The sequence below is a fragment of the Vipera berus genome (assembly GCF_964194415.1).
Source record: "Vipera berus genome assembly, chromosome: 2".
Taxonomy (NCBI): Eukaryota; Metazoa; Chordata; class Lepidosauria; order Squamata; family Viperidae; genus Vipera; species Vipera berus.
Window position 1 is genome coordinate 78,463,601 of NC_138203.1, and position 21,712 is coordinate 78,485,312.

General features: G+C 38.4%; 1 protein-coding gene across 6 annotated transcripts in view; it reads right to left on the bottom strand.

Annotated features, from left to right (window-relative positions):
- NFIB (nuclear factor I B) overlaps positions 1-21,712 on the bottom strand; it is a 204,375-nt gene that overhangs the window by 76,950 nt on the left and 105,713 nt on the right. For all 6 annotated transcript variants that reach the window (XR_014025195.1, XM_081318239.1, XM_081318238.1 and 3 more), the window contains exon 3: positions 3,553-3,606. Coding sequence is in view for 5 of the 6 variants with exons in the window: in XM_081318239.1 (XP_081174365.1) it covers positions 3,553-3,606 (54 nt within the window). In the remaining variant the exon portion in view is untranslated. The remainder of the gene's footprint in view (positions 1-3,552; positions 3,607-21,712) is intronic.

Sequence of the window (21,712 nt, forward strand, 5' to 3'; positions counted from 1 at the left end):
AGCAAGATTTGTTCCTAACTGGCCAACTGCTCTGGAATAGCCAAGGTATAACTGCTACACTAACTGCTCTGTAGTTTCCTGGATCTTTTTTCTCTAAGTTTCTTCTCTACATTTTGAAGGCAGAATCAGTATCTCCTCTCTTCTAGTCATCTGGTCCATCATCAATTCTCCAAAATTTCTCAAAACCCAGGATTTTACCAAATCATCAGCTGATTCTTTCAGTGTCCTAGAGTGCAATTTGTCTTATTCCAAATTTCCAATCCTATAAAACATGTCCGTTTTTTTCTTGGAGGTGAATAGCATTGTCTTTTATTTGTCATATCTTAGCGTGTTCTTCCTTATTCAATGATATCAAGTTATTAATTTCAGAACAGAATTAGAATTACGATACAAGTGTAGGTAGTCTACTGCTGTTGGGCATCAGTAAGAGTTAGTTAGTAGTGTTCCATTGACTTCTAGTGCTTTTTTGCAAATCTGGCAACTGAATAAAGAGGCAAAAGTTTGCTGTGATTTCTACTTGTATATAATATATTCAAAGATAAACAAATAATTGGATTTGACCAAATTAAGAAGATGAAAGAAACCTTTCTTCCAGGTCAGGTCTTGCTCATTAAGAAATGGGTGAATAAACCTGAATAATCCTTGGGACTGCAAGCTCTTGTCGGGAATATTGGTTTTATAGGGCTTATACCATCTATACTTTTATTTTAGCCTAATTAAACATTTTTAGCAATCAACTACATTGCTTAATAATGGAAATTCCAGTCCCAATTGTGATCCTGAGTTACTATCTATAAAATAATTTTCACTGTTAGTTGATAAACTAAGGGCAATTCACATCCTTAAAACACAGGATACACCAGGTATACATGTATTGTTTTTCATGCTTTTGGTTTTAGTACAGTAATAAAAAAGATAAAGATTTCCCTTTCCAGTCATATCTGACTCTAGGGCGCAGAGCTCATCTCTGTTTTTTGGTCAAGGGAGTCACCGTTGTCTGAAGACATTTTTCGTGGTCATGTGGCCAGCATAGCTACAGATTAAAGGTGCACAGAATGCTGTTACTTTGCCATCTAGGTGGTACCTATTAATCTACTCACATTTGCATGCTTTTCAACTGCTTGGTGGGCAGGAATGAGAACTCATTACATTGCACAGCACTTGGGTCTCAACCTGGGCTGTCAGCTTTCCAGCTGACAAGTTCAGCATCTTTAACTGCTGAGCCATCACACTCCTTACTACTACAATAATAGGAACCTTTTAAAATAATGGTATACAACTTATTTGAACTAACATCAGTTGTCCTCAGCTTGTACAGTCCCCACATGTCCATGCTAAGGAAATCTTACATGTACTGAAATGGATACTTTACATCCAGCACTCTGTACCATCTTAAGACTATATCGTATAATTTTCAGTATTGTAAAGTTAGATTACTAAGTCTAAATTTAAAATAATTAACTAAAAGTAGAGCACAATTTTAGGCCAATGGTATTGAAGGTAGTGATAACCAAATGATAAGGCTCACAAAGTGAGTTGTCAAATTTGCTATGTAAGCCTGTATTAGTATTACTAACATATTAATTTCTTTTCAAAATAAACTATGATTTTTTTAGCAACAGTTAATGCTTTTTTATTTGGCAAAAACATCTTGCCTTTCCTCTAGTTAAGAAGGCAAATTACCAGACACCCTAAAGAATGCAACTGTCTAGCCAAATATAGAGGAACTAATTTCCACTGCCAGTAGCTTTGCCAAATATTGCAGTTTGCAAGGATTTTTCCCCCTTCTTGGCAAAGCTCTTGCAAAAATGATGACATTCCAAAACTCTAGTAATTTTGCATACAACATCCTGGACTCTACATTCTGGATCTGGATTAAAGATCGCTATAAAAGTATCTTTATTATTAATCCTGCAGATTTATTAAAATCTCACGTAAGACCAGTGGGCATACAGTGTTTTATATTCATGCATTTCTTCTTCAGGCAACACAAATCTCAGAATTTCATACTTCACAAGAAATGGATGTTATAAAAACAGAAATATAATTTTAGAGCAATTAAAAAAAGCATCGGTAGCTCAGAGGCTGCCAATGTTCACCAAGACACTACTGTGAAATCTATTCTACCTAACTTATTTTATTTGGCAAGCTGCAAAACAACGGGTTAACTTTTAACATATTCATTTGCAGAATGATAGCATCTGTAATACTAATGTTGTGTTTTACAACTGACTATGGCCACTATGGCAATTATTCTGTAAATAAGCAGTTAATAATAATTTTATGAATGTGTCCATTATACTTTGCTCTAAATTATCAAATTTTTAATGACTCAAATAGCAAAAGGCTAAAGTAGAATACAAAATCCTTTTCTAGAAATCTAAGATAACCAAAAACATTCACAAAAATCTTTATACAAATAGTCCTCAGGTTACGACAGCAGTTGGGACTGGTATTGCCATTGCTAAATGATGCAATTGTAACGTATGATATCATGTGACTACATCACTTAGCAACAGCACTCCTGGCAGTCCCGGTTGCTATCTTAACCCTAAGACAGAGGTCCCCAACCTTCGGGGCACCAGGGACCAGTTCCATGGAGAAAGATTTTTCCACGGACTGGAGTGTGTGTGGTTTTGTGTGCTGCCTGCATCCCACAGATAGGGCTTTGCTTGTTTGTGCAAACTGTTTGCTGGCATGCCGTGGACCAGTACTGGTCAATGGATGTGGTTTGGGCCCCCTGCTTTAAGACATGCAGGTTGCCATGCAGGAAGTGGTAGAAGTCCAAGATAAGGAGTATGAAGGTACCCGGGGGGGGGGGGAATGAGAGGGGCACAGAGAGCATGGGCGGGGAAATGCTATGCATGGGACCAACTTACAAATTTACTTGCTGGCTTCCCTGTTGACCAGCAAGTAATCCAACAAATGATGATCACAATTGCCTACAACATTATCATGAGTTGGGCACCTGTATGCCTGAATTGCAATCCTGTCACCATGAGGGAACTGGTCAAGCATTCTCAGAACTGGACACAATATTCAGGATGACCAATGCAAGGTAAAATGGAACTATTATATTCCAAGGAGTAAAAAACAAATTGATGCAGTCCCTGAAGTTCCAGCCATTGCAATCCCCTGAAAAAACATCCTGTTTTTCAGTGCTGCCATAACTTTTGACAATCACTGAACAATTATTTATTAATATTATAAATTGAGTCAGCTCCTTATTTCCACTTCATAAAAATTAATAAATCTATTGTTTAACCTAATCCCACTATACATTGCTAATCAATGACATATATTGTTGGAGATCGCATGGATCATATACAGTAGCTAACTACGTATATTTTGGCCAAGCATGATATGTGAAAGCAGGTGCTATGTTTACTTTTAGTTTTTGGTTTACCATGTCATGACAACTAAGAAGATTGGGTGCAATTGTGTTTATGTTTACCATAGATAAATGTGTTATGAAAACAAAGTATTTATGGATAACACAATCTGCTCTCTCAAACAACATGCAACTACAACAGGCCCCAAATTTATTTTTACCTGGTGGGTTCTTGGCAGGATCGTTGTGGCTTGGACTTCCTGATTGTCCAGAATCTACCAAACAAAAAAACAAATATGAAGAAATATGTATTACTTGTTTTTAGCATGTAACAAAGTTTACAGTGTTTTGAATGAACCAGTTTGTATAATGTACATTTTGAAAAATTCACTACTATCAATGAAGAATGAGGGGCATGAATGGATTGGTTCCCATTATGAAAATTTTGCTTAATAATTATGCCTGCCTGGCCTATATTTCATAGCATACACGAATGCAAACACTGCATTGTAACTGAAGAATGGAAAAAGTATCCTTCCCAAAATGGTGAGGTATAAAAATGGTTAAATAAACAAAAGTTATATAAGGCACACATTTAGAAACCTCTATGACAGGGGTGTCAAACTCAATTTCATTGAGGGCCGCAGCAGCATTGCGGTTGCCCTCAAGGGGCCGGGTGGGTATGGCCAGGGTGGGCGTGGCCTACTGGGTGGGCGTGGCTAGAGTGCGTATGGCCTACTGGGTGGGCATGGCCAGCTCTACATCGTTCGCATCAAGGGTGCCTATGGGGGCCTGGGCAGGAGTGGGACAGATCTGAGGGTCTCTGGCAGGAGGAGGGTCTCTGGGCCAGGGCCAAGGCAGTGGGGGCCGTTCCCTCACTGTTTCCAGGATGGCTTCGCGGGCCGCATGAAACCACTTCACGGGCCGGATCCGGCCCCCGGGCCTTGTGTTTGACATGCTTGCTCTATGAGGTTCAAGAGCTATAAACATTGCTTAAATAAATAAGTAACACTTTAAAGGAACAATCTCTTCAAGAGCCACAGGAAACGTATATGATAACGTCCAAACCTCCCCCATTAAAATGTTGTTTGTCTATAAATTTATTGAGCTTAGCCCCAAGTTAGCATCACTGGATACAGATATAATATGAATGAATGTATGTTATAATGGAATCATAAAAGGGGTCTGAAATAATATAGTTAAGTATAATTTGATAGAAATTTAACTATTCAGAGTTAATAAAGTTTATATGACAATGAATTTGATACTTCAACGGTATAAGCTGTTAAGCAAGATGCTATGGGAAGGCTGTGTGAGGGCCTCGTGAAGTGATTAGCAGTTGCTTTGGTTGGGCGTGTTTTGTCAGCAGTGGAAGGGGGGGTGCAGCAAGGGGTAGGCGGCAGGGTATAGGGTGACCAAAAAGGTAGAGGTTTGGGCTGGGAAAGATGGGATATGCATGGGGAACTGAAGGACACACTGCAGTCATAAATGTGGGCAGACTACTAAGTGCCCAAATCTTGATAATGTGATTGTGGGGGACAGCCATAATTTCAAGGACCCGTTGTGCACTGTTATTAACTGAACCAATGGTCATTAACCACTGATATCTGTATTGTTTTCTATAGCAGCAGCATGATTTTTAAGAATATCAAGTATTTTAGATTTGGTAGTTTAAGCATGACTTATAATTATTACTATAGTTTTAGATTCTATCTATTTTGTCAACGCATAACATAGATATATCACAGCATTTAATTTTTGCAATTGAAAATGACAAGTTGAACCCAAATCTTTGAATCCTAATGCCTATTATATGCAACATTTTAAGTATATCTGATTTCAGCATACTTTACATTAAATCAGCAAATATGTATGAATTAATCAAGTTACGTCTACGTAAGGATGTAAATCTATTTTTGCCTTCTTGTTATGACAACTGACATTAGAGAGCAAATTCAGGCTCTATCATCTGTAGTTTGGCCAGAGTCATGAGACTGGAAATTTTAATAATGGAGACCATCTTAATTTATCATAGATATTGAATCTAATGGAAGATAACAGTAATCGTTCCAAGTATGGCAATGGAAAGACAGCATGGCTAGTAGATTCACTAAAAAGTTATCACAATTATTTTTTGTACTACTTTTATTAAAACACAGACTTAACTCTCACGAATAGAAGGTGTAAAAACTCAGATTGGGCCAGTAGAAAGAAAAAAATAATTTTCTAGAATTTCTTCATCAGTAGAATACCCAGGACAGCAGGAAGAAGAAGGTGTTTCCATCTCTTCTACTTCTTCAAGAACTATCACCAATCTGGAACCATCTCTTTCATCTTCAGTTGGGCAATCTCTACCACTAGGATGATATTCATACATGCATCTCTCTTGGGCTTTCCAAACAAGTAATTCTGAAAGAATACTTCTAGAGTCTGATTGTGTAGCCAGTCATGCAACCTGGACGTAGAAAGCTATTGCAATTAGAACTGTCAAAGCATTCACAACGAACAAATGTCATCTCTCATTTGTCGATGTCTGAATAGCCTCTCAATGAATCAAATATTCCAATCTGCTCTACTGACATAGAAAGTCCAAGATATATTTAGCTTCTCCCCACCAAATGGGAAGGAGACAGGGGAACTGTAATATAAAAAGGGAAGGAGGACTCAATGTTCTATTCTCTAAGAAGAAATGGCCTCCTAAGATTGGATGTATTTTCAGTGTGACTGAAAACTGCAAGTGTAAGATCATGGGACTCAACTGTAAAATTATAGAAAAATAGTTCAATAAACTTGACATCCAACTTCTTATATGATCCTGCAGAAGGGAGATATTTGGTAGAGAGCCAGCTCTCCAGTAAGCAGTGGGGGAGATTTCTTGACAAAGATGCTTAGCAGAATGCTTGTAGAAGGATGCATCATGATACAGTTGAAATATTAAAGAGGTGCTAAGGAGACTGAAACTCCTGAGATGAAAGGAATAGGGAATTAAAAGGGAAGCCTTCAGAAGCAGCTAGGGCAGGGGTAGGCAACCTCGGCTCTTTTATGACTCATGGACTTCAACTCCCAGAATTCAATTCTGGGAGTTGAAGTCCATGAGTCATAAAAGAGCCGAGGTTGCCGACCCCTGAGCTAGGGACTATTAGAATTTTTTTCAACTTTCTAATGTAAACGGCAAGGATATTTAATTAATTTCTTTGTTTGCTGTGAGGCAACTCTAGATGGCTTACAACATTAAAAGCAATAAAACCAGAAAACTACATATACAGTATAAAACTATAAATTATGACTAAAAGAGGGGAGAGAGCAGAATCTTCGGGGTGGGGGTGGGGTGGTTGATATAAAACAGGATGCAAGAATGAGAAAAAGAAAGAAGAGACAAAGTGTACGCTGAATAACAGACATCACCCAAGCCTTTGAAGCAGCAGAAAATGGATGAATATAAACAAACTTTACAACCTTAGCAAGTAACTTTGACCCTACTTACTCTCCAGATCGACATGACCTAACTCTTTATAATGGGATCTCCAGACAGAAATGGAGAATCAACAGCCGACAGAACGTTCTTCTTCCAATAAGGTAGAGGATGCTACCCACTTCCATACTACCATATTTTCCGGCGTATAAGACGACTGGGCGTATAAGACGACCCCCAACTTTTGAGAAGATTTTCATGGGTTAAAAAGTCGTCTTATACGCCAGAAAATACGGTACTTGCTGTTCAGCATCTGTATTGCTTATACAATATGGGTTGTATATGAACTTAAAAGGGAAGAATCTAACGGACTTCATAACTAGGCAATGCCTGTTCACAATGCAAATGGTTACCTTGATCTTCCAAATTTTGTTTTCAGTCAAAAAGGAGTAGTTACAAAGGAACTACTTTGTAAAGTAAACTGAGGGTCACCAAATAAAACAGAAGAAGCTGTTAAGACACCTGCTGCTCATACCAAAATGCAAGGGACAGCTAACAGAGCATTTAGAGCTGATCCCACTCCTGAATCTATTAGAAAAAAAACGGTGGAGGAATTAACTCTCAAGCAGAAAAAAAACGCAGTTATGAAATAAGTGCATTTATTACTTGCAAACCAATCAGATCACTCCACATATTTCCAACTATGGAGTGAACAGAAGGCAATGGGACTGCAAAAGGCAATTATTCGGTACTTGAGTAAGCTGTCCATGGTGGAAGCTCTTGATAAATTTACTACACAGCAAAAGGGCTTCCATCTAGAAGAGGATGCACACGCATTCTGCTAATATTTAAACCATCAACCCTCCCTTGCATACTTTTCAAAATGAAGCTCTTCCTGAACATCTTCTCTATATTCGTAGTACCTTTCTTCAGTTTAGCCTGCTTTTGAAACAGTTTTGTATCACCACTTTAAAATCTAAGTGTAAAAATCTGAATCTAGGTAACCTCAGAACGTTTTCACCATGAATGATTTAAGAAAAGCTTTAACCAACAAACTTAAAATAGCTAGAGAATGTGCTGAGGTTGTAAGTCACAGTTCTTGACTTAAAACCATTTGTTGAACAACAGTTCAAAGTTACGACAGCCTCAGAAAAAGTGACTTATGGCCCATCCTTGAAGCTATAATTTTTACACCATTCCAAGGTTCACATGCTTGGCAACCAGCTCACATTTACAATGGTTGCAGCATGTTGCGGACATGTGACCACAATTTGCAACCTTCCTATCCAGCTTCACATAAGCATTGTTAATTGGGGAAGCTGAAATTGTTTAACAACTGTGGCCACTTGATGACTTGCTTAATGACAGCATCGCTTAGTGACCCAAATTGTGTCTGCATTGCCAGATTCGGGGCAAACAGATCCCAAGGATGAATTAAGAGAAACATTTTGGGGGCAATATACTCTACAGTGAAATCGTTAAGTAATATAGTCCAACCATGCACTCAGGACTGGGTCTATAAACTTAATCAGCAAATTTCTAATGCTGCTAGAGCCACAAACCACCAATGAAGAACCTTTAATATCTAATCCCATCCCCGATAATCTGCAGCTTGACCAAATGCTAAATCATTTAAATGTACACAGACTTTTGAAGGGGGAAAATGCTCATTTCTGGCCTTCATTGGACCCAGGCATTCTTTTAACACCAATTCCATACCGTAATGGAATTCTCCAATTGTATCCCTCCTGCGGGGGCTAGATCGGGATGCTAAAGATGAAACTACCAAACTTCTTTTATTAATATTGTTTTTCTCATACCCAAAATATACCCATTTCTCCAACTGTTGATATTAACACCAAAAGATATGTACCAATTTATGTTTTCACCATTTTGAGGATCTGCCTCTTATAGTGGCCACTAATGGGAACTCATATTGATAGATGGATACATCTAAAGCCTAATCATTCTTTTATGGGATATTGCAGGGTGGAATGTTATATCCAAAGACTCTATTTTCATGAATTATGTTGCTGAATTTGATATATTCTGACTTCAAGAAACATGGCTAGCTAAGAGCTTGTTTATAAGTGGGTATAAGTCTTTCTCACTTAGAGCAGCTCTTGGAGATATGTGGTGGCTTTATTTACCCTGAAATATTACACATAATTTAGAATTGTGGACCCCATTTCTTACTTCCCTGTTTACTTATATCGAACACACAGCACAAACCCCAGAAGACTGGGCTAGCCCTCCTATTACCCATTTATAAAACGGCATCAGAGACCTGCCTGCTAATTATATGGCTATTAAGTGTAATAAGTAAGTTCTATGCTAGACACTTATACAACAGATTAGTTGACTGGATTGATCTAGAACAGGCATGTCCAACCCATGGTCATGGGTCATATGCGGCCCAAACAGCTAGTATTGCAGTGCTATATGATTATAAAAAATAAAGGAAATTTGTTATTTTTATACATTAACTGTATTATATATTTTATATTCAATCCAAGACAATTCCTTTTCACTTAGTACAACAAAGGTGAACCAAAGGTTTGGATACCCATATTCTAAATGAGCTAGCAGGTTTCAGGACTGGACATCCTATCCGTGGACAGGACTTTATACTTAAATACGTGGCCCAAAGCTACACACTTAAAGTAAGCTCAATAGTATACTGAATTTATTGATTTTATGTCCATATCCAGTCTAGATCCTAGTCCATAGAGCAAGTGTACGGACTAAGCTTATGAATACTACCATTCATAGATGATTACTGTTGCGTATGCATAATCTTCATAATAATTCTAGAATAAAGCTTCAGTGCAGTATGCAAGGCCACCACAGACCTTCCAAGTTACATGAGGGAGGGATATATTTTAACTTTCCTGCTGTTTAATCTGTACAAAAATTCAATTGTCACTAGAATAATCAATTAGAACCTCATCCCCCAAAACTAGCAAACACAAATACTGTGACTTTGTTATATGCAGATGACACAGAAGTCCTGTCACAAACATTTTTTGGACTTCAATGAGCTCTGAATGCTCTAGCCGATTATTGCTCTAAGGAATCACTGAAGCCAACTAGTAAAGCTGAGAACTTGATCTTTGCAGACACCTGAAGGAAATATGGCCAGAGTACTGAACAACTTAAAATATTTTAAATATTTGGGCATGGTTTTCCATAACTTTCCCAAATACAGCACATACAAAATGCTCAAAAAACAGTGAACGCATTTCATTCTTTTCAGAGGAGTGCAGCATATCCTACCAGGACTGAAGATGTATTCAGCTAAGGCTCATGCACAACTACTTTTCAAAGTAGTTGAAAAGGTAGGACCTTACCCTTCCTTTCCTTCTTCTCTTGAAAGGGTCCAATCTAAATTCCCAAGGAATATATTCCAGATAGCTTTTTGTGTTCTAAATGTAGCATTAAGGACTACCTAAAGTCATAATGGGTGCGTGAATTTCTGTCATAGCACAGTGAATGAAGTTATTGTTATTTCTCACAGGACTGTCCTTTATTAAGGACAGTTACAAATTAATATGGTTCAGGACAATCTTACAAAAACTCAATTATCTGAGCTTTTCCAGAAGGTGCTCCTAATCATGGGTTATGAGTGTACTCAGCACATTTAAACAATTTATCAAAGACCTGAGAGCCCAATGGGGCCAATCTGTCCACATGAGAATAGTTTTCTGTGCACTCAAATCCCTTTTATATATCAGTGAGATACTTACACCACATAACTTTCCAAATTCCAAAGAGCACTAATTTTACCACACTTCTATTTTAGCACAGCAGTTTTGAAGGGCCAATACAAAAAAAGATGAGTTGAGACTATGCCTCTGTGGACCTCATAGACACTATTTAGAACCATATTTTTCATCTCTATTTTGACTAATATTTGTTGTATCTTTAACATACCATTTGGTTCTCCTCCTACCTCTCAGGCCGCTCGCAGTTTGTATTGGCAGGGGGACAGAGATCTACCCCGAGGCCCCTCAGTTGTGGGCTGCCTCAGGGGTTGGTTCTCCCCCCCTCCTGTTTAACATCTATATGAAGCTGCTGGGTGAGATCATCCGTGGCTTTGGGTTGAGGTATCACCAATATGTGGATGATACCCAGTTGTTCATCTCCACCCCGAGCCAACCCAGTGATGCCCTTAACGTGATGTCCCGGTGCCTGGAGGCGGTGCGGGTCTGGATGGGAAGGAACAGGCTCAGACTTAACCCCTCCAAGACCGAGTGGCTGTGGATACCGGCATCTCGTATTGTCCAACAAGTTTATTTATTTATTTATTTATTTATTAATGGGATTTATATCCCGCCCTATCTCCCGAAGGACTCAGGGCGGCTAACAACAAAACATATAATAAGTACAGAAATTAAGATAAGAATAAAATTGAAATCATCTGTGCAATAAATTAAAATTAAAAATTAAAAATAAATTAAAAATTGTAAATATAATTAAAATGCCTGTCAGTCCAGGTCAGCCTGGTGGAATAGGAGTGTTTTGAGGCCGCGGCGAAAGGACTGGAGATTTTGGGCCATCCGAAGCTCAGGGGGGAGCTGATTCCATAGGACTGGCGCTCCCACAGAGAAGGCCCTCCCCCTGGGGGTCGCCAGCCGACATTGCCTAGCTGATGGTACCCTGAGGAGGCCTTCTCTGTGTGAGCGTATTGGGCGATGGGAATTCGTTCCCGGCAGCAGATGGTCCTGCAAGTATCCCGGGCCTAAACCATGTAGGGCTTTAAAGGTAAGTACCAGCACCTTAAATCTCACCCAGAGGGCAACCGGTAGCCAATGCAGCTCACGCAGGAGGGGTGTAATATGGGAGTATCGGGGTGCTCCCATCACTACCCGTGCAGCTGCACTCTGCACCAGCTGAAGCCTCCGGGTGGTCTTCAAGGGCAGCCCCATGTAGAGAGCATTACAGTAGTCTATACGGGAGGTAACGAGTGCGTGGGTGACTGTACGTAGGGCATCTCGGTCCAGAAAAGGGCGCAATTGGTATATTAGGCGAATCTGGGCAAATGCCCCCCTAGCCACGACTCCAATATGATCTTCAAAACTGAGTCGTGAATCTAGGAGGACGCCCAGATTGCGTGCTCTATCAATGGGAGGTAACATCTCTCCTCCTATAGTCAAAGATGGAACCTCTTGGACTAAACGAGATGACGGTATGTAGAGCCACTCAGTCTTGGCCGGGTTGAGTCGAAGCCTGTTCTTTCCCATCCAAATCTGTACCGCTTCCAGGCAACGGGACATCACATCGAGGGCATCACTGGGTTGGTTCGGGGTGGAGATGAATAGCTGGGTATCATCAGCATATTGGTGATATTTCACCCCGAAGCCACGGATGATCTCTCCCAGCGGCTTCATATAGATGTTGAACAGGAGGGGCGAGAGCACCGATCCCTGAGGCACTCCACAACTAAGGGGCCTAGGGCTTGACCTCTGCCCCCCTGCTAACACTGTCTGCGAACGGTCCGAGAGGTAGGAGGAGAACCACTGCAGAACGGTGCCTCCCACTCCCAACCCCTCAAGACGACGCAGTAAGATACCGTGGTCGATGGTATCAAAAGCCGCTGAGAGATCTAATAGGACCAGGACAGAGGAATAACCTCTATCTCGGGCCCGCCAGAGATCATTCACCAGTTCCATCTCTTCTGATGGGGGAAAGGTATTGCCCCCCTCAGAAAGGGCTCGCAACTTGGGTGTCCTCCTGGATTCACGGCTTAATTTGCAAGATCATCTAACGGCCGTGACCAGGGGGGCCTTCGCACAGGTTTGATTAGTGCGCTAGTTGCGTCTCTTTTTGGACCGAGATGCCCTATGCACGGTTACCCACGTCCTCGTCACTTCTCGCCTGGATTACTGCAATGCTCTTTACATGGGGCTGCCCTTGAAGAGCACCCGGAGGCTTCAACTGGTGCAAAATGCAGCCGCGTGGGTGCTTATGGGAGTATCTCGGTACTCCTATGTTACACCACTCCTGCACGAGCTGCATTGGCTTCCGGTTACCCTCCGAGTGCAATTCAAGGTGCTGGTAATAACCTTTAAAGCCCTACATGGCTTAGGCCCGGGGTACTTGTGAGACCACCTGCTGCCATTGTCAACCTCCCATCACCCGGTTCGCTCCCACAGAGTCGGCCTCCTCAGGGTGCCGTCGGTCAGGCAATGCTGGCTGGCGACCCCCAGGGGGAGAGCCTTCTCTGTGGGCACGCCAACCCTCTGGAATGAGTTGCTTCCAGAGCTGCGGACAGCCCCTGACCTTCGGTCATTCCGCCGTGACCTGAAGACCTGGTTGTTCCAACAAGTGGGCCTGGACTGACTACGGTTTTTAAACTACGGGAGCACCTTCTGCCAATGTCAGCACCCCACCGTCCTGTGCGCTCCCACAGAGAGGGCCTCCTCAGGGTGCCACCGCTCAAGGAATGTCGGCTGGTGGCCCCCAGGGGGAGGGCATTCTCAGTGGGTGCGCCAGCCCTCTGGAACTGCTTGCCAACCGAAATCCGGATGGCCCCCGACCTCCGCACCTTCCGGCGCGACTTAAAAACTTACCTGTTCCAGCAGTCCGGCCTGGCCTGATAGCTCTAATTGGGGTCCCAGTTTGTTTTTACTATTGTTTTTCACTATTGTTCAATCTGTATACCTACCTTACTCTGTACACCGCCCCGAGTCCCTCGGGAGAAGGGCGGTTTATAAAAACAAATAAATAAATAAATAAATAAATAAATAGGCTTTTTACCGGGTTAAATTGTCTTGTAATTTTGCATTTATTGTTTAGTTCTTTTTTAAAAAAAAAAATCTATGTTTTTTTTTATTGTTGTGAGCCGCCCTGAGTCCTCAGGGAGAAGGGCGGCATATAAATTTAATTATAATAATAAAAACAATAATATTATATTAATCTTTGTGTTTTAATGCCTTAAAAAAATCACACTATACTACTGGAAAAGTGTGTGAAATTTCTTTGGTAAGAATTGAGAAATAGTATTTTTATCTTTTTCTACACTGGCAACTAACTATTTATATTACTTTTCTAATAACACAATAAATACTATAAATTTGTTGACTATCTTGTTTGCTTTAGCGACGCTCAAAAATCTTATTTTATAACATGGATATTTAATAAGCATTTATTTTAAGAAGACATTTCAGATAACTGTTTCATTTTCACCACTTAATGTGACAGACTTCTTCCCTACAAGTTTATTGCTTGTAGCAACTATCTAGATCCAATTATACAATAATCACATATCCAAGTCCATATCATTAGCCATTTTCTATCATTACTGCTTGATCTTTCAGTGACATTTATGCAATCTACTAATAGTGAATTAAACTTCTTTACACATTGGTATATTTATTGCTATGCATTTTTAAAAATACTTTTAGACATACCCCTTCATGCAACCATACAGCAAAGAAAGAGTTAAACGTAGAGGGTAAAACACAACTACCATCCAAAATATCTTGGAATAACCTTTGACTGATCCCTTATATTTGGAAAACACCTTGAAGTAATTGAACAAAAATTGAAAACCAAGAACAACTTGATTAGGAAAATCACAGGAACAGGCTATAAACATTGCTTATAGTGGCACAATCATTAATATACTCTGTTGCCAAATATTGTGCATCTGTATGGGGAAGAAGTTATCATACCAACAAGACTGAGGTTCACCTTAATGACACAATGAGAATAATATCTGGAACCCTTAAATTCACACCTCTCAACCTCATAGCTCCATGTTCTTTCTGAGACTGCCCCTCCTGATCTCAGGTGACAACAACAGACGGTCCATGAGTGGAATAAGATAAATATGCCACCGTCTTCTAGATATCTTCCAATACATAAAAGACTCTCTACCCCTCACCAGGCTTAGGTCTAGGAAACCAATTGGAAAAAACATACTACAGTCTTACAGTCCAGATGAACAATGGTGATTAAGATGGGTGATTTTTAATAACCACAACCAAACAGATCACACACATCCAACAAAATCACTTCCAGGAATGCAGCTGCTCTGAATAGAATCAGGACAGGTCATGCCAGAACTAAGGCAAAGTGCTCTAAGTGGGGAATGGTGGAGAGCCCGCAATGTGAATATGGTACATTGGAGCAAACTATAACACATATAGTTCAAGAATGTCTCCTCAGGAAATTTCAAGGCACCTGGGATGATCTCATCTCAGCCACACCAGAAGCAGTTAGATGATTAGATATTGAATTACAACATTTATCCCATTGCAGTTCTATGGCTTCATATTATAGTGATTTTATTATGGTTTTATCTTAACGTAATATATATTATCTCCTATATTGTATTGTCCACATATCTTACTCTCTGTCTCTCTCTGTCTCTCTCTGTCTCTCTCTCTCTCTCTCTCTCTCTCTCTCTCTCTCTCTGTCTCTCTCTCTCTGACACTTCATTTAAACTAAATTTGTATATCAATGATTGCATGACCTCTGTAGATGCCATATGCTAAATAAATTAAATAGTTAACTTTATTTAATTTTAATTAAATAAACAATAGTGGCAATTAAAACATGACACAATCAGTTCATTTCTAAACTTGTTCACATTATGACTCGGCCTTTGCTTAACCTTTTAACTGCCCTGTTGAACCAGAAATGCAGTGGGATTTGATTTAGTTTTCATACACAAAAAGCTTATTGCAATAAGATTCCTCAGCAAAACAAACTTCAGTTTTGTTCTCGTTAGGCCAAATGTTAATTTCTTAATTATTTTTCTTGTTAAGTTTGAATATATATACAATGCCAAGGGTGGAAACATATTTTCTTGGTTGGAAAACAGATTTTCTCAGTTGTTTTAATGGGATGCATTTCTTCTAATAATAATTTTGATCTGTAAAGTAAGTTGAAAGTCTTTCAACATGTGAAATAAAATTCCCTTCTGTTTAGATCAATCTTTTCCTACTCCCCTCCCAAATGTAGATGGCCACTACTCTGGGTAGTCTTGACCAAGCAAGTAAACCGTATTACTATGCATCAGGCACCTAATGTTCCACTGGTGTGTTATTTCCTTATGTGTTACAGTGGGCTAGTTCAATTATTCTTTTTACAATCTCCCAACCACTGCACTGCAAATCTAGAGATTTTACTTCCCTCTTTTATTCTTTTCTGCACACCCACAATTTAAGAATGCAGTAGAACAAATACAGTGAAGTATGCATTAATCTAATGTAGTTAATATTTTTCTTTTTTTTCTTTGTTTGGTGAAAAGAAAATGGTACTAAAAAAAAGAATCCTTGCTATTTCCTCCAAATATGGCAACCTATAATTAATCCTACCTGTGATTACTTCCAAGCAAGACAACTTCCAATTGTGAATATCAGACTTAGAACAACATGAAAAAACTATAAAACAAAATCTTCCAAACTCATTTTCTGACTTCTGGCAACTGGGAAAACTAGATAGAGTTTAAAGCAGATTCATATAGCTATATCATTACATAATTTCTAAAGATCCTATAGGAATTACATTGCAGCATCGCTTTAAGGAACAGAAGAAAGAATAAAAAGAACATTCTTTATCACTGTTCTCCACTTGATTCATTTACTTTATACAGTGGCCTGGGAAACTTTAAGATATGTTTAGTTCACTTCCTGGAATTCCTCAGCCAGACTGGGGGCTGAGGAATTCTGAGAGTTGATGTCCACTATCTTAACTGGATATATTACACATTTATAAGAATATGTTTATTCACATATTTAATATCTTAACTGGCTATCTTTTGAATATCTTAACTGGAATAGTAAAACATCCAAGTCAGGTGAAATTATTACTGCTTTTCTGTCCTTTTCAAACCATACTGAAAAGTTAATCCTGCTTATACAATAACTAAAGTAAAGAGAGCATGTCAATCAGCCAACTGTTAACAGAAAGTTCTCCACAGTAAGTTACAGACAGTAGTAGAACACTAGCACAATTGTTTATTTCAAGCATTATTTTCAAACATTGTAAATTATGTAACTGAGGTAAGATAAACACTCCCAGCAATAAGATAAAAAAGAGTATCTTAATTTTAAAATGTTCCAAAGTTAGCAGTGGGTTAATAGCCGGAATTAAATTACCATATTACATTTCCACTTTTTCCCCCGTATTGTCACACAAATAATATAATTAATTTGTTAAGAATTAATTGCAGTCCAGTAAAGCTTGTCGATCAGAAGGTCGGCAGTTTGGCGGGTCGAATCCCGAGTGCCGCGTAGCAGAGTGAGCACCTGTTACTCGTCCCAGCTTCTGCCAACCTAGCAGTTCGAAAGCACGTAAAAATGCAAGTAGAAAAATAGGGACCACTCCGTGGGAAGGTAACAGCATTCCGTGCGCCTTTGGCATCTAGTCATGCCGGCCACATGACCACGGAGACGTCCTCAGACAAGCGCTGGCTCTTCGGCTTTGAAACGGAGATGAGCACCGGCCCCTAGAGTCGGAAACGACTAGCACGCTTGTGCGGGGGAACCTTTACCTTTACCTAAAGCCTATATATTTAGTACAAGACTAGCATTAAGCAATAAGAAATCTTTTTTTATTTGTTTTTTTTCATTTATAACATAAAATGTGAAAATACAAAAGCAAATAGTAGGGGACAACAGTAGAGAAAGGGAAAACAAAAAAAAACTGTGAAGAAAGGGAGGGGAAGAAACAAAGGCACTGACTTCCGACTCTCTTTGTTGCAGTAAAAAATCACACATTAAAATCAAATCTCAACTTTTACATTTCTATAGTTTGGATGCACTAGCCATTTCTGCACTGACAAATCAGTCTAATTGGTAAAACCCAAAATCATATCATTTTTTTCTACCTTAAGTCCAGAAGTGGGTTCCAAGTTGAAACAAAGGTACTTATGTTCCTTTTTTTAAAAATCAGCACAATCAATTTAGCCATCCCTGCTAACTGCATCAGTTTTTGTAACCATTCGTCCATGGTAGGAATTGAGGCATCCTTCCACTTTTACGCATAAAGCAATCTTGCTGCCGTCACTATATATAAAATCAGAGTTCCAATTTTTTTTTTTCCCAGTTCTTTTTCCATTACACCAGGAAAGTTTCTGGTTTAATCTTTATGTTCACTTTAAGAGGTGAACATAAGGTCTAAAAAACGTTATTAAAATTGAATTTGGAAAATGAACATGTAAAAAACACTGTATGATCCAGTGGGCAAGGAATTTTGGGTATAATGTGATGCTTGAACAACGGGAGAATAGGTGGATAGAAGGCTTAAAATTCACATGAAATTGTAACATAAAATAAAATTTTTACAAAATGATGTATCGCTGGTGTTTAACACCAGATAAGTTATCTAGAATGTGTAAAGGTATCTCAAAAGAATGTTGGAAATGTAAATGTAAAGAAGGGACTTTTTATCATTTATGGTGGACATGTGATAAGGCAAAGAAATATTGCAGTAGGATTCATACATTAATGTAATAAGAATTCTTCACATTACATAACCTCAAATTGCATTGTCTTATTTTTAGAATGAGTCAACTTTTCCTCCTACCAAGCAATGGTTTCATCTGCCAGATAGGATAGTAACTAGGAATTACTTATTGATGCACTAACAACATATGTATACATTCTAATTGTGCTATTTCGTATGAGCAGCGTTGTCGGCAATTTTACTTTACTATTGTTAAAGGCATTCAAATATAATGACAAATAAAAGAGGAGTGTATTTTAAAAGCAACTCCCTTTCAGTAATGAAATTCTTAACTGATGATACAAGTTCCATTGCAATTATTTCATCTCTTATGATATACCCTATTTGCAATTAATTTATTTTTATAGACAAGATTTTTTCCCCAATCTGTCACAGCTTTCCTTACACCTTACATATATGGTGTAAGGGCAAATTGTTTCCAAAAGGTATTTCAACAAGGTATTGTTTCCATAAGGTATTTCACCAATACTTGACTCTTGATCAAGACGGACATCTGCAAAGACTTCCAAGGAAGCAATGGAGAACTGAAGACAGCTGAGCAGATGACTGTGGCGGAAGAGGAGCTATGAATGAACTAGCTCCCAAAATTCCACTCCAGATTAAGAAGAGGACCTGGGATTGACAATGCTCCTCACATATGCTCCCCATGACAAGAACATAAAATAGTGGTCCCCAGCAGGTTTCATAGCAATGGAAGAGTCGCAATTCAGAGCCCATTTCCTCTTTTAATTACTTTCCCTGTAAATGGCTTGTAAATTGCCATCTCCTACAAACTCCACACTGAGTATGCCTGGAAATGAAAAGTCTTCATGTCTTATTGGCTTTAGAACATAACAATTAGAACATTAGAACATAACAATGATGTTCTTGGTAGCATGGAAGCCTGTACCCACCAGTCACATACATGAAGGTTTTCCCCTGACAGACATCCATACTCAGTACAGGTTTATTGCTTGAGTAACAATGACAGGAGTGCAGATTATCAAGATAAAGTAATAGCTAAAAACTCTTTAGAGTTTGAAGAGTAAATTAAGTTCTATATTCAATTTTATATTTGTTTTGTATTTGCCTGGAACCTAATTTCTAAATTACTCAAGTATAAAACCTCTGGACAATCTAAATTACTTTTCGGCTGTTCCTATGGAGAAAAGCACGAAATATAACCAAGATGTGATCCTATAAACTTATTTATGTAAACAACGGCCATACAGATTACAATTTTTGAAAATAAACTGAAAATATATCTTGCAGGTGGGGAAAGGGGAAAAAATATCTGACATTTGCTTCAAGGGAAAATGAACTAAGGAAATAATTTGAAAGTTAAGTGCAAAAAGGCAGATGAGAGTAAACTGTATGACAGCTACCTAGCTAGAGGCAAGGTTTCTCAATCCAATGGGTGTGACACACAATAGTGTTCCTTACAGACACACCCCACAGGTGGAAGAAATAAAAACACTAGACTTAAGAACCCTTGAGGAAGCAAAATAAACTTAATTCTTATCTTCCTTCTATCAACTATAATGCAACACTCCCTTTCTTTATTACAGGGACACAGCTATAAAAAAGGCATTTGCTTAATGGTAGGAAAGGGGGGGAAAAGCTCAATAAACATCTGAATTATAAAGTTTTATGCCATGAAATGGTGGACAAAGTTTTGAAAAAATAAGCTATGAACTGTCGATGAGGCACATTCTAGGCTAAGGCTCCTTATCCAATAATAGGCAGTTTCCACCTTTACACATTGGTAACAAAGAATGTACATTTGAAACTATGATTTTCAGTAACTGGCTATGTCGGAGGTTTGGTGTTTCTTTCTTTGGATAAAAGCCAATTATTTTGCCTTCCTACATCCATTTTTCGAGAGAGGAGTATGTTGATGGAATGCTGCTCCCACGTCAATCATTATGTAAGGTATACAGCACTCCTAACTATAGGCCATAGGTTAATCATTTCAACACCAACAAAGCAGGTGTATACTTGTCAATTTCTTTTCTCGATAATACGGTTGATTTCTTATAATAAACTCTGTCATACAAAAAACATTTTTACTACGGTTCAGCAGTGCCTTTTTGTCAACTATCAGCATACATGCCATAGTGGTATTAGGTATTTCTTCGTTAAATAATATACTCATATACTTCCAAACCTCAATCTACTCTGAAGTACACTTTCAGATTTCATTCTGATTTTTTTACAGATTTAATTCTTATTTTCTGTATAAATTAATGTTCCATGTTTGCAGCTCAATTTAAGGTATACTGTAGTTTCAACCTGAGAGCATGCGTACAAAATTGCAACATTCATTCACCCTCTTAAATATTGTAAAATGCAACTATTTGAAGATTTAGGATCTAGAAAATGAGAAATAACAATTCTTTCAAATTTTTTGTTGCTGTACTTTTGCTTTCTAAGACTTTTCTGAGGATGCCAAGAAAAATATGGAAGAAGCAAGCTGAAGGTGTAAACATTTAGGCTTATAGAATAAGAAGCCTTTAGGAAAATGGGGAGTGGCAGTACTAGTCTTATCTTGCTAACAGAACAATTGTTTAAGAGGAAAAAAAATACATACTTTAAATTTCATTTAGTATAAGAACATTGTTCTTTCAAACAACCCAGAACCAACAAAGAAAGAATATCAATTAGCTTTAATAGTAAATCAGTTAGATCAAGTTCTTAAAATCCAGTTTAAGTTAAATATTTTTAATAGAAATCTTTTCTTCTCAGCTAAATAAGGCGCTAGTAACTATCAGAATGTTTACTAAACCAGGAAAAATGGTTGGAGAAATTTTAAGACATACAAATTCTACTATGAAGGTACTAGGTAGCATTTTGCCTATTACTTGGAATGAATGTTTGTTGAAATCAGTCACAATGTGGCTGTGCATAAAAACCTTCCTTGCATAAAAACCTGCTCGCTTTATTACAGAGAAGGGAAAATAGGGTATGTCAGAAGAAAATATAAAATAAATTGAGTGCAGTGGGAATGAAATGAAACAAGCAAAGATGCATTCTACAAAACTTGCTGATGGTAGGTAGATATGCCTAATTCATCAACTCTGTTCGTAATTACCATTAGTCTGTTCAATGCCTAAATATTACTGAGAATAAAAGCAGAATCATAGTCAAGAGACTCCCTATCTCTCCTATCTCAATTTTATGCCATGTGTACTAATTTTAAAACTATTTCTTTCTTCAAAACAGAGGAATACAATCCTGAATCCCAAAACATAAGCATGGAGCATGCAGAACATCTGGCCTGCATCTGCCTAATGCTGTTTAATAGGAATGCTATCCTAAATATAAAGACAAATTAACATCGGATAAAGCATCTACTTCAAATATAGTTTATTAAAATATTAAAAAGCAAAGAGCCAAAAATATAAATATATTCACATTTAAAATGTCATGCAAAATAATACTGCTAGTCCTTGACTTATGACCACAATTGAGCCCAAAATTTCTGTTGCTAAGCAAGACAGCTGTTGCATTTT